Source organism: Pelodiscus sinensis, chromosome 17 (genome assembly GCF_049634645.1).
Source record: "Pelodiscus sinensis isolate JC-2024 chromosome 17, ASM4963464v1, whole genome shotgun sequence".
NCBI classification, from domain to species: Eukaryota; Metazoa; Chordata; order Testudines; family Trionychidae; genus Pelodiscus; species Pelodiscus sinensis.
Window position 1 is genome coordinate 28,803,453 of NC_134727.1, and position 12,498 is coordinate 28,815,950.

The following is a 12,498-nucleotide window of genomic DNA, read 5'->3' on the forward strand; positions in this document are numbered from 1 at the left end:
CTGCGCACTAAGCGTGGGGGGAGGTGGAGTGGCCTGTCAGGCCCCATTGTTTTGGGGGGTGGAGCCGCTCGTCGTGTTTCTGCTGAGGATGGAGCTGGAGGCGCTGGCCGCGGTAGACAGCGGCGGGGCCGGGTCAGCTCCCGGCCCTCACGGGGTCCCCGCGGGGCTCTCGGCGTCGCAACGCCGGGCCGAGCTCCGGCGGAGGAAGCTGCTGCTGAAGTCGGAGGAGCGGATCAACCGCATCATGGGCTTCCACCGGCCGGCCGGGCTGAAGGGTAGGCGGGGGGGCGGCGTGTGGCCTTGGGCTAGGGGCCGCTCAAGGAGCGGTCGCTCAGGAGACCCCCGAGCGCCGAGGGCAGCCGGACTGGGCCGGAGACTGCTGAGAGACTCCTCCCATTAAAAAGGGAAAGGGGAGGTGGCGCTGGCTTAGGTTGGAGGGTGCGGGGAGCCCCTTAGCTTTGGGGGCGTAGGACACACCTCGCCTCCTCCTCCCCAGGCTTCAGTAGCAGCAGCCAGGCTCTCGTTACCTCCTTGCTCGGCAAGACGAGGGGCTCAGGGCATGGAAAGTGATGGCATCTTCCTCCTCTCTGGAGCAGGGAACAGACTCTTCCCCACCAAGATGTGTGGGGGCATGACTCTGCTATCGATGGTGGTGGGGTTTTGTGTGTGTGTGTGTGGGGGGGTCCTCATTCCTCTTCTCCCCATACTGCTGCGTGATACCAGGTAACACACCCATAAGTACTGCAGAGATTGGAGGAGTCCACTTCCCTGTGCAGGAACACACCTCAGTGCAGCAAACCCCACGTGTGTGCGATTTCCCTCCGGTGTCTGGAGTGGAGATCATTTCACTGACCTCGGAGTCGTCTGCCCTCTGTAAAATAGGTTAGGTGACTGATACACACCAGCTTGTTGCAGTATTGAGCTCTTTTTTTCTGTGTGTCTTATATTTGGAATCACACTGCACTTCTTTTCAGGGCCCTTGGGTGTGTTAGGGTTGATGTTGTTATCTATAAAGCATAATGGATCTAAATATGGCTCCGTTTAAACACAAAATAAGACATGTTCCCCTTCATTTTGCCTCCTAAATATACTTTACAATTTAAGGATCTATGCTGGAAATCCCTCTTGACACAGAATTGACTATGATTTCAATTGAATTTTCTGCATTGGATGGGGTTGACAGGATTGTGCCCTGATGCGTTGATTATGGAGTTTCTTGGGCCCAAGAAAGAAAAGCTAATGCATCTTTGCTTCACCATTACAATATTAAACAGATTGGCTACGTCTACACTGGCCCCTTTTCCGGAAGGGGCATGTAAATTTCATGAGTCGTAGTAGGGAAATGCGCGGGGGATTTAAATATCCCCCGCGGCATTTAAATAAAAATGTCCGCCGCTTTTTTCCGGCTTTTAAAAAAGCCGGAAAAGAGCATCTACACTGGCCCCGATCCTCCGGAAAAAGTAGGAATAAGAGCCTCCGGAAAAGGGCGCTTTTTCCGGAGGATCGGGGCCAGTGTAGACGCTCTTTTCCGGCTTTTTTAAAAGCCGGAAAAAAGCGGCGGACATTTTTATTTAAATGCCGCGGGGGATATTTAAATCCCCCGCGCATTTCCCTACTACGACTCATGAAATTTACATGCCCCTTCCGGAAAAGGGGCCAGTGTAGACGAGCCCATTAAGTTTGGTTTGGGTGGTTATGTGAAACTATTATAGGCTTGGTTTCATTATAATAACTGACACCACAATTTTTAACATTGTATAAAAGATACAGAAAAACAAAACCAGTAAAAGAAGATGAAATGTACAGTTGTAAGTCCTTTCATTTTAACAATATTCTTGATTCCTTTTAGCTGTATAGTTTTTTTTTTTTTTTATAAGGAGAAACTCCTGCTTGGATAGTTTTATAGTTGACTTCAATGGTTTCCTGTGCAAATACAAAATGTATATCCATGGATTCAAATTCGAGAACATGTAGCTGCAGGACTGTACAGAGAATGTAACTGTGAAAGTGGCAGCATGTTGGGCCATTGCTTGCAGAAGCCACCACCCTGTGTAGACAGCTCCTCTGGCATGGCTGTATCACCCAGTAGGGCATGGCATCAGGTTCACTGGCAACTATCCCTGGTCACACTAGCATTTGCAAGGGACTTACACGTTCCCAGGCAGGAGTCCCTTCCATGCAGCAGAATTTATACCAGTAACATTATAGTGTGACTGTTACTCTTCTTACCTATCCTTCCACATGCTAATGTATTTATTTGAAGCGTAGTAATTTATCCAGGTAATGCTACAAATAAATATCTGAGCATGTGGGAGGATGGGTAAGAAGATTAAAAGTATGAAGAAAAAGGAGGAATGGTTATTACTACAGTGATCCCCTTCCAGTGCAGTGATGGTGAGATAAGATATTAGGATGGTTTAATTCATACATAGAATTTGACTTTCAAAATCCAAATTTGTTTTTTTTTCTCATGTCAGGAATTATTATTCAGAAAAACGATGTAAATGATATTGGGTGCTTCTATTGGACCTTTCAATTCATTGTTTTTTTTAAAAAAAGAATCATTAGCTTCTCTGGTTCTCAGTTTATGTGTCTACTAGCACATGACTGCTCGGGTTGCAAGTGAAATAATGGGGTAGTGGATTTGTTTGGAAAATAAAAGAAAATGTACATGCTTTGTTTAAATTATTGTATTTTTCAAAAAAAGAAGGAAAAATAAGTTTGGATTAATAAAAGAAGGAAAGTGATTCAAACATTAGAGCTTGTTGGTAGACAATATTTGCAGGTTTTCTGACATCTGTACCACCTGTCTCCTTTTTATTTTAGCAAGAGTGAGGACAGGGGTTAGGAGAGCTGGTGGGAGGAGGCTCAGGGCAGGGGGTAGGGGATGCTGGAGTGAGTGCAGAAGTGGAGGCATAGGGTTTGGTGTGAGCGGGACACAGGGCAGAGGATGCAGAATTCAGGGAAGGTGGTGGGAGGTGCAGGACTCAAGGCAGGGAGCTCAGGCCAGGGCGCTGGGAGGCCAGGTGAGGGAAGCTTATCAGGGCTGCCCATGGTGGTGAGGATGGCACTGCTTCCATGGCACCTCCTCCCGGGGGGCCAAGGTGCGCTCTCTAGCCAGTGGCTACCCCTGGGGGGCCAGGGATGTGAGGGCCAGTCCCAGCCTCCAGTTTGTCCAGGGATGTTGCTCTGGGGCCCAGCCTAGCTTCCTCTGCCCTTCAGCTGGTCCTGAGGGGTCAGAGGTCAGCCTTGGCCTCCAATGCCCTCCCTGTCCTGCAGCAACCCTCCTGTTCTCCCCAAACTGCAGCTGGTCTGGGGCCAGGCCCAGGGGCCGGGGGGAAGCTCTTCTTGGGTGAGGGAGGCTGACTAGGTCGCAGTCCATGTCATCTCCTCTAGACTGTCTTTGTGGGGGAGGGGAGAGACAGCTCGTGGGGGAGGGCCAGGCTGCACTGCCCAACCCCAGGGATGAACCCATGAGAGTCGGTGTGGGGCAGCAGCTCATTCCCTGGGAGCGGGGCAGGAGCAGGGCTGCCAGGGGGGAGCTGGTACATGCCAGGAGCCAATTTAAAAGCCGGCTTCTGGCATGCACTGGTCCCTGAGGAGCCGGCTGCCGCCCCATGCTGTGGGCTCTACAGTATTAACAAATCTGTTAACTTGAGAGTAACTTTAGAAGCTCTGTAGTGTGTGTATATATATATTTAAAGGTGCTGTCAAGTAACAGATTTTTGTCTTAATGCTGAAGTTGGCTTTGTTATGCTTTTTGTCCTGCCGGAGACATGGTGTAATAGTCTGCACATAGGAGCAAGAGTCAGGAACTCCTGAATTCTAATCTTAACTCTCTAACACAGTTGTCTTCTGTGGCTTAGGGCAGGTCATTTAACCACTGCCTCAATTTCTCTGTTTGTTTGTAAAATGGGACTGCCGATAGTCACTCGTTTACTTCTCATTTACTTCTTCCTTTAGAAAGACTAACTAATTACTATTTATAAATGCTGTGAAGAAAAACTTGAACATGTTGTCAATTGTAAGACTGTGGTTTCACAAAAGTGTTTTAATACATTAATCTGATGCCCAAAATCAGCTGAGAGGCTGATCTAAATATTCATGGGGAATAACATTCTCTTTTGTTTCTCCTCTTCAGATGATGAAAGTCACACAGAATCAAAACTTCAGCATGAGCAAGATAAACCAAACTCCCTCCCTATTCCTGCAGTTTCAAAGCGAATTGTACTTGGTGATTCTGTCTGTAATTTGTCAGGAACATCTGACCATGCAAGTGGCATTATAGAGCTTAAGGGAGATAAAAAGGACTTGTTCAGTAAAGCGCCTGAGCTTGGTAATGATGGTACTAGTGAGCTCCGGCATCGCAGCAGAGGGGATCTGGTATCAGAAGCTTCACAGAGAGCACCTCGACACAGATTAGATCAATACTTATCAAGATTTGATGAAGCTATGAAGCTAAGACACCAGCTGATGAATGAGAAGCCTAATCAAGAGAACGGAAATGCAGGGGAGGAATTTGATTCTTTTCGCATTTTTAGATTGGTGGGATGTGCACTTCTCGCCATTGGAGTTAGAGCTTTTGTATGCAAGTACTTGGTGAGTTAAGGAAAATTTTTTGCTTTGTTGCTGCAAATCCCACGTTCATGTCACCTCAAGAAAAGGACTAAATTCATATATTTAGGATCCTCCTCTGTAGATGGTGACTAGATGAGTAGAGAACTTCTCTTTCTCTTGGTCCACCGTATAAGGCCCTGAGTAGTACGTCATTACCTTCTTGGAGTAGGTACTCATCTTAGTACCTGCAATGTCTGGGTAATGCAGCCACCAGGTGGCAGCTGAGATCAGTGCAAACTATAACTTCATCCCCTCTAGACTAGAGACTAAGAACATTAGCACCAGACTGCTTCATGCATCTGCCTGTGTCTCCAGCTGGAATCTCATCTAAAAATATGTAGCTAGCACAAATTACCACCCTCTAAGCAATTGGGTTGACTTTAGACAGCAGTGATATTGTACCTGTGGCAACAATAATTGGTAAATCAGTCTTATCTCCTTTCAGGGTCAGGGCCTAAGAGAATTATGCAGATATTCCACCTTAATGGTTAAATGTATCTGTTTAGGCCACTAGTGTTCATAAACATAAATGATTTTTCAGTGCAGTGACTTAAATTTTATTACAAATAATTGGCATTTGCCTTGGAGGAATACGTTTATTCTTGTTTTATTTTGTCTAATTTTCATATTTTCAATCTTTACAGTCAATATTTGCTCCATTTCTTACTCTACAACTTGCATATATGGGACTGTCCAAATATTTTCCAAAGGTAAGATCAGTACTTAGAAAAGATTAAATTAAAAAGAATCTAAATTTAACTTTTGCAACAATAATTTAGAGTGGGCCCAAAATGCACTTTACAAACAAGTTTTAAGTGACTGATTGATGTATCAATATGGCTTCTTTTCATTTTAAAGTAGTGAAATGAAAGACACCTATTGTTGTGGGTTAATGCATTAGCCTTTAAGTTGTTAGGATCTTAATTCAAATCCTCTTAAAACCTCAAGTGAAAATGAGTTCTATTTTCTTGCTCTTCTACCTAGCAAACATTTAGTCATAGCACAATTAAAAGCATCTGATCAGAACATAAAGTTAGTTCTTCCTTGCATAATGTAGCATTTACCTGACATCCATGCAGTACTTACCTGTAATTAGTGGTGTGTGGTTTCTTTGAGATCTTTGCACTCACGGAATTTTTCCCCCTCAAAGTGAACTGAACATTGGGCCTTCATTTTCAAAGTCTCTGAATTCATTTGCTTAATAATTGTTTAAATGTGGGGTCAAATTCAAGGTAGAAGACTTTGAAATGTGAGAATTTATTTACATGTGTAACTTCCTGCTCATCAATAGGAAACTGTATCCTTTGCTTTACATATCTACCCCAGTTAATTACAATGAAGTGTGGTAAAGGAAAGTCAACCAGTGGTTGATCTATAGTTTAAAATTATAATGTTCCATTTCAAAGGGGTGGTAAATTTAAATATAGACAGTGCGGTCGGACTTTTTTAGGTAAGTAATTGAAAACAGATAACTTTCAAGAAGTCATTCTAAACTGATGTGCAGAAAACACCAGACAATGTATTAGGAGGCTCCATCCTGGATTAGATTACCTGGACTAGCTCACTTATTAGGTTTTTCTAGCTCTACCCTCCATGATTCTAAATTCAGTTATTTAACTGTACTACTTTCAGATGTGACTTTTTGAATATGGAAATAATATTTTTGCTGATAACAATTACCCTTTGTATATGTTGCAGTGATGCTTTAAACTAGGGCTGTCAAGCAATTAAAAAATTTAATCGCGTACGCCTCCCCTTGAAAATGCTGCTGTGGCTGCACAGAGCCTGAGACCAGCTAAAGTCCCCAGCTGACCCTTGGCTCCATGCAGCGCTGCTCCTTTGCATCACTGCAACGCTTCATCAAAGGGGCAGTGCAACACAGAGCCCAGAATCAGCTGGAGTGCCAAGCTGATCCCTGGCTCCACAGAGTTTCAAAGGGGCAGCACAACGCGGAGCTGGGGATCATCTGGACACTCCAACTGGTCCCCGGTAGGGAAGTTAAAGACTAGTCGATTCCCCACCTTCTTTGCTGCCACTATCAGATAGAGGAAGCAAAAGGGGAGGGGAGGAAAGGGGTACTTCAAAGCACCCCAAGGCGGCGTTTCAAAGGGGCAGCCGTGGAGCCCAGGGTCAGCTGGGAGTGGCTGCCACGGGGAGCCCAGGATCTGCTGGGAGTCCCCAGCTGACCCCGGGCTTCGCAGCTGCCCCTTTAAAACTGCGCTTCTGGCGTTTCAAAGGGGCAGCTGCTATGAAGCCTCGGTTCAGCCTTGGACTGTCTAGCTGATCCTGGGCTCTGTGTGGCAGTGGAGCTTGGGGTCAGCTGGGGGCTCCCAGCTTACCTTGGGCTCCCCACAGCAGCGGAACCCGGGGTCAGCTGGGCAGCCCTCAGCTGACCCCAGGTTCTGAGGATATGCCGTGCAGAGCCTGGGATTAGCTGGGCCTCCCCAGCTGACCCGGAGCTCCAGGACTGCTCCTTAGAAACACGCGTTGAGGTGGTGTTTCTAAGGGGCAGCCACTGCACAGCTGATCTCTGGCTCAGCTGTGTGGCAGCTGCCCCTTTGAAACACTGCCTCTGCGCGTTTCAAAGGGGCAGTGGAGCCCAGGGTCAGCTGGGGGAGTCCCCAACTGATCCTGGGCTCTGCGTTGCGCTGCCCCTTTGAAGTGCTGTATCGGCACTTCAAAGGGGCAGCGCAGCATTAACACCTCTGTGTTAAAAATTTTACGCGTTAATACTGGACTGCATTAATCGCAGGCTTTAACCCATGTCAGTTGACAGCCCTACTTTAAACCACAGGCTTGTTTGTACATCTCTGTGCTAGCTAGTTGGAAAGTGCAGCTCTTCTGACACATTTTGAGAGGAGATGGCCAAACTGCTTTCCCTTCTTTTTAGTATATTACTAGGATACAGTTGTGTGATCTATTTGTTTTGTAAGCAATGACTAATATTTGCTAATGCAGGTTATTCTGCTATCAGTATCCATTTTTATTGCTTTATTAAAATGTTGGGATATCCTGAATATAAGACTGTGTTTTAAATGTTCATAAATGGCTTGATTTACCTGTGTTGTGTTGTAGTAAGTTGCAACACTAAACTGTAATAGGTTACAACATTTTGAAATTTCCCACGACTTGTTGTTGTTGTTCCAAAAATGAATTTCAATATAAAATGCCTAACAGACAGCTATTTTAGGACCTTAGACAAATAATTTAAGCCACAGCCTATAACACAATAAATAGCCATTTCATCCATCGCAAGAACAGTAGTCATAAAGCATTCCCACATGAGCTCCTACAAAAACCTTAACCTACTAGGCTCAGCCCTTTCCTAATTACCGTTCTAAGAGATGGAATTTTCAAAGCCTCCTAATGGTCAATAAATTAAGACTATTTCAGTCCACTGACACAGGAATACATTTGAGATGTTGAAGGTCATCAGAGTCCTTGAGAGAGCACTGTAACAGTTTCATTTACAAAACAGTAAACACCAGTGTGATCACCTGTGCTTGATGCCAACTGAAGCTGTGTTGCATGGAGAGAGAGAGATGGTCTCTTAAGCAGACAGGCACCTTCCCATTTGTGATTTGTATATGTTAAAACAAACATTTTGAATTTGACCTAGAAACCAGCTTGGTAGCTACTGTATGTTTGACCATGGAGGGAGAAGCTTCTTATCAAGTAAGCTACTGCATTTTATGCTAGTTGTTCTCAAATCCATTTAAGATGAGGCCCTAAATAGAACACACAGTCATAATCTAATTTAGAGATGATAAAGGCATTGATTACAGGAGTAAGGTTGCATCCAGAGATGGTTACAATCTCCTGACCAGAAAAAAATTGGGGGTGGAGGGAGCAGTTTTGGTCATCACTGTTAAGATTATCCAGAAGTAACTATTAATCTAACAAGAAGATCACAGATTGCACACTTGACTGACAACCAGGGAGGAGGCAGTCTTTGTTATAGTCCCTGGCTTCTTGCCCTAGCTGGTGATTACCAGTGTTCCCTGTGAGCTGTGCACTCATGTGGCCACTCAGGAGAGATTCCAGTGCCACCCAGCTGATTAGTAGAGCACCTAGAACAAGGTTTCTTGTTTCTTTTGGTGGTGCACATTCACACATGCCTTGTTACACATACAATTTTATTCTGCACGTGGATGGAAAATATTAGAGGGAATATTGGTCATTACCTCCGTTTTATACCATTTAACTTTAATTTTCTCTCCTCATGCCCCAGACACAGAAATATGCTTGATTATAATAGGTTAGATGAAATGAAAATACAAAGTGGGTATTATCAAGATAATTCACTCCATTTCCTTGCTAGCCATCCTTACAGCTCTCTGTCGGTAGTGGAATCCTGCAGGATCCCACAGGAGATCATTGTCAGGGCAAAAGAGCACCCTCCCCAAATTGCTTGCTAGGATTTCTGGTATAAAAACAAAAGAACCAAGCAGTAGTCTCAGCTGCCTTTTTCTAAAGTCCACACGTGGGGTCAGGCTTTAAACTATGTAACTTTTGTGCATTAGAAAAAGATCAAGATCTCAGATTCCCAAAACAGTGTGACCAAATTGATCTTGAAGGCAGTCATAGCCCTGAAGAGCTTAGAGTTCAAAATCAGCATGACACACCACTCTCTTTCCTTGTCAGTCTTTGGGAGAGATAATGCCCAGAGTCTCTAGAAGGTTGTATCCTCCCTAGCAGTCAATAATTTGTGGTGTTTACTGCTCATGCTGAGTCTTGCTATCTGGACTTGATGCCACATGATTAGCATTGAAGTGATAGTTTGAGAACAGAAAACAAGAATGAATGGCTTGAAATGAAAGGATAGATGAAAGCCTTTCATACTTAGAGCAGATCTGTACTAGAATCTTTTGCTGATAATGTAATGTCAGTTAGGGATATAGTATCTTTGACATTTTTATAATGGCAAAAGTCCTAGTGTAGATACAGTTATGCCAGCAAAAAATGCTTTTGCCAGTACAGTCTATATAGGGAAATATAAGTTATACCAGCCAAAGCATCTCTCTCTCCCCTCCCCCCCTGTATAAGCTATATCTGTGCTGAGAAGGTTTGCTAGCATAGCTAAATTAACTCAGACTTAACCTATTTTCCATGGTGGTTTGAGAGAAAATTGGAGCCATCTCAGCATGACTCAGCTACAAGGACAAAAAGAAATGTCCAGAATCCTAGCACTATTGCACAATTACAGAGAATGGATACAAAACTTCACAAGAGGATAGCTAGAACAGGGCTACTCAACTTTGGAAGCCCCAGGCTATGTCTAGACTGCAGGCTTCTTTCAGAAGAAGCTTTTCCAGAAGAGATCTTCTGAAAAAACTTCTTCTGAAAGAGAGCGTCCACACTGCGAAAGTGTCAGTGTGGACACTATCTGGCATTTCAGCTGTGATTACTATGGACAGAATGGCCACCAGAGCACCTGTGCTTTTCTCTCTTTCCTCTTCATTCGAAAGAACTTCCTATTCCCCGTCTACACACGCCTTTTTCCGAAAGAGCTCTTTCGGAAAAAGGCTTCTTCCTTGTAGAAAGAGGTTTACCAAAATCAGAAAACCCCTCTGTTCTTTTGGTTGTTTTTTTTCCGAAAGAACATGATTGCGGTGTGAACGTAAGTGGGTTTTTTTCCTGAAAAACAGCCTTTTTTCAAAAAAACTCTGCAGAGTACCAGGGGCCACAATGATATTCACAGTACATTCCAAGGGCTGCAACTTAAGTGTGGTTGCATATACATGCAAATATATATGCAAATAGCTTCTTTCACACAGATGGACATGAGTACAAAGTACTTCCCACAATGCCCTGGCGCTCCCGGCACCTCCTACACAACATACAGGCCCCTTTAATTCAGTTCTGCTGATATTAATAAAATACAGTATATACCTGATATGAAAGCACTTTTAATGAGCAATGACAGTCCAGGAATTTAACTACTAAAATGCATATCAACAGAAGACCATTATATTGATTACTTTTTTTTGTTTTGCCTCCCACCGATGGACAACATGTTGAGCCCCGTGTAAATCCAAACCGCACCATGGGCTGCAAACAAACAGGCTGCAGGACACATGTGGCCCATGGGCTATGTGTTGAGCAACCCTGAGCTGGAATGTAAATTGTCTGTATTGACAATTTAAACAAACATACTAAAAAATCATGTATTGGCTTAAAATTAGGTGTACTGCATTAAGTAGAACTCAATTGTGCCAGATGAAATAATTTAGTAATCACTGTTTGTTTTTTGATGCGTAGGGTGAAAAGAAGATGAAAACAACAGTATTAACTGCTGCTCTTTTACTGTCAGGAATCCCTGCAGAAGTGATTAGTCGCTCCATGGATACCTATAGCAAAATGGGAGACATCTTCACAGATCTCTGTGTATATTTCTTTACTTTTATTTTCTGCCATGAACTGCTTGGTTTTTTTGGTTCTGAAGTTCTGTGATAGCTGTAGAACTCCATACAACAGAAAACTGTTATGTATTCCTATATCACTGCCTATGCCACACAAATTTATACCTTGTTAATTCTTACCTATTGAAATGCTTGAAAACAGTTAAATCCACTCATAAATGAATGGAAGAGCAGGGTCCCGGGTTTAGGGTTGTATTAGTACAGTTTATTCAATTTCTAATGTGGAGAATAGAGTCCAAGTGTTAGTGATTGATTTCTTTTGCTTATTTAGTTAAAAGATGCCCTTCTCACTGTACTCTTGGTGTCATTTTCTTGTTGACTCTCTGGTGTGAGAACACACCAGTACTGATGGGGACTCAAGTCCAATCACAATGTATAACTAATTCTGTTATCTAAAGACTGCTCCGTGTGTGTGTCATCTGAGGGTTTTTTTAATCTCTACATGAAATGTACCCTTACATTCTGTTGTTCAAACTCTAAATGTTAAACAAAAATAGCTTTCTGCAGGAGAGTTTGGTGATGCACCACCTCGTTGTCTTCCTCTGTCGAAGTCTTCATCCCTTCTGCATAACTTCTTATAGTCATGACTTATTTCAAGTTAGGAAACAGTAATGAGACAAGTAAGCAAAAAAAAATCCTGTTGTCTTACTAATATCATTCTTCTAGAAGTAATATAAATTGTTAGTTTCACAATGTTTCCCTGACCATTTGGCAGCTCTTGAATCTATCTTGTTATCCTAACCCTAGTTTTACCCATGCTTTCATCTCAACCCTTGATTACAAGTTCACTTTATACAGTGAAAGCTGCACCCAAGAAGCCCATGCCTCAAACAGTGCTCCGAATGTATCATACATGTCTGTGCTCTTTTGGTGAATCATGAATTAACCCTGGGCTATGTATGTTTGTTTTCTGTTTTCTTACATAAACTTTGACTATGTATGTATTTTTCTGTATTTCTATCCTTTTGTTTATTACTGAAGACATTTGCCTATAAACAGAATAACAGCATACCAGAACCTTTGGATGTTGACTGACTTGCTTGTTCCTTTGTTCTACACTGTTTTGAAGGCCCTCCAAATAAATCACAATAGCTGTACTTATTGAGATTTTAAGTACTGAAACAGACAATGGAAAAAATGCTCTTCTCTCCATGTTTTGAGTTTGTTTCCACATAAAGATGAGTGTGTGAGGGGGGGAACTGATACCTATTATGGAGCAGGTGTAAAACCAGACAGGAGGGATTTAGGAGGCTGCCAGGCAGATACATTTTATTCTCTCTTTAGAGAGAAGTAGCTAGCTGTAGTTTTACTTTCAATCCCACAAAAAAGAGACATATTGAGAGGAAGGAATGGATTATCTGAAGTGTATTACGAGCTAGTCTCCCCTTCGTACTGGCCATCTTCAATGATTTCTGCTGCATTTGAACCTGCTGAATTTCACCATGTAGCTTATCTGCTT

The 12,498-nt window shown here is 43.3% G+C and overlaps 1 protein-coding gene across 2 annotated transcripts; it reads left to right on the top strand.

Moving 5' to 3' along the window:
- The first annotated feature begins 1 nt into the window (after position 1).
- On the top strand, positions 2–12,056 carry CAMLG (calcium modulating ligand). Of its 2 annotated transcripts, none has more exons than XM_075900401.1 (4): positions 2–275; positions 4,142–4,599; positions 5,262–5,327; positions 8,237–9,640. In XM_075900401.1, the coding sequence occupies exons 1-4, from the start codon at positions 89–91 to the stop codon at positions 8,249–8,251; spliced, it is 726 nt and encodes a 241-aa protein (XP_075756516.1). In that variant the 5' UTR covers positions 2–88; the 3' UTR covers positions 8,252–9,640. The 2 variants fall into 2 exon arrangements, with proteins under 2 accessions (XP_075756516.1, XP_075756515.1); XM_075900400.1 differs by lacking the exon at positions 8,237–9,640 and adding an exon at positions 10,879–12,056 and having other exon boundaries at positions 4–275.
- The last annotated feature ends 442 nt before the right edge of the window (positions 12,057–12,498 follow it).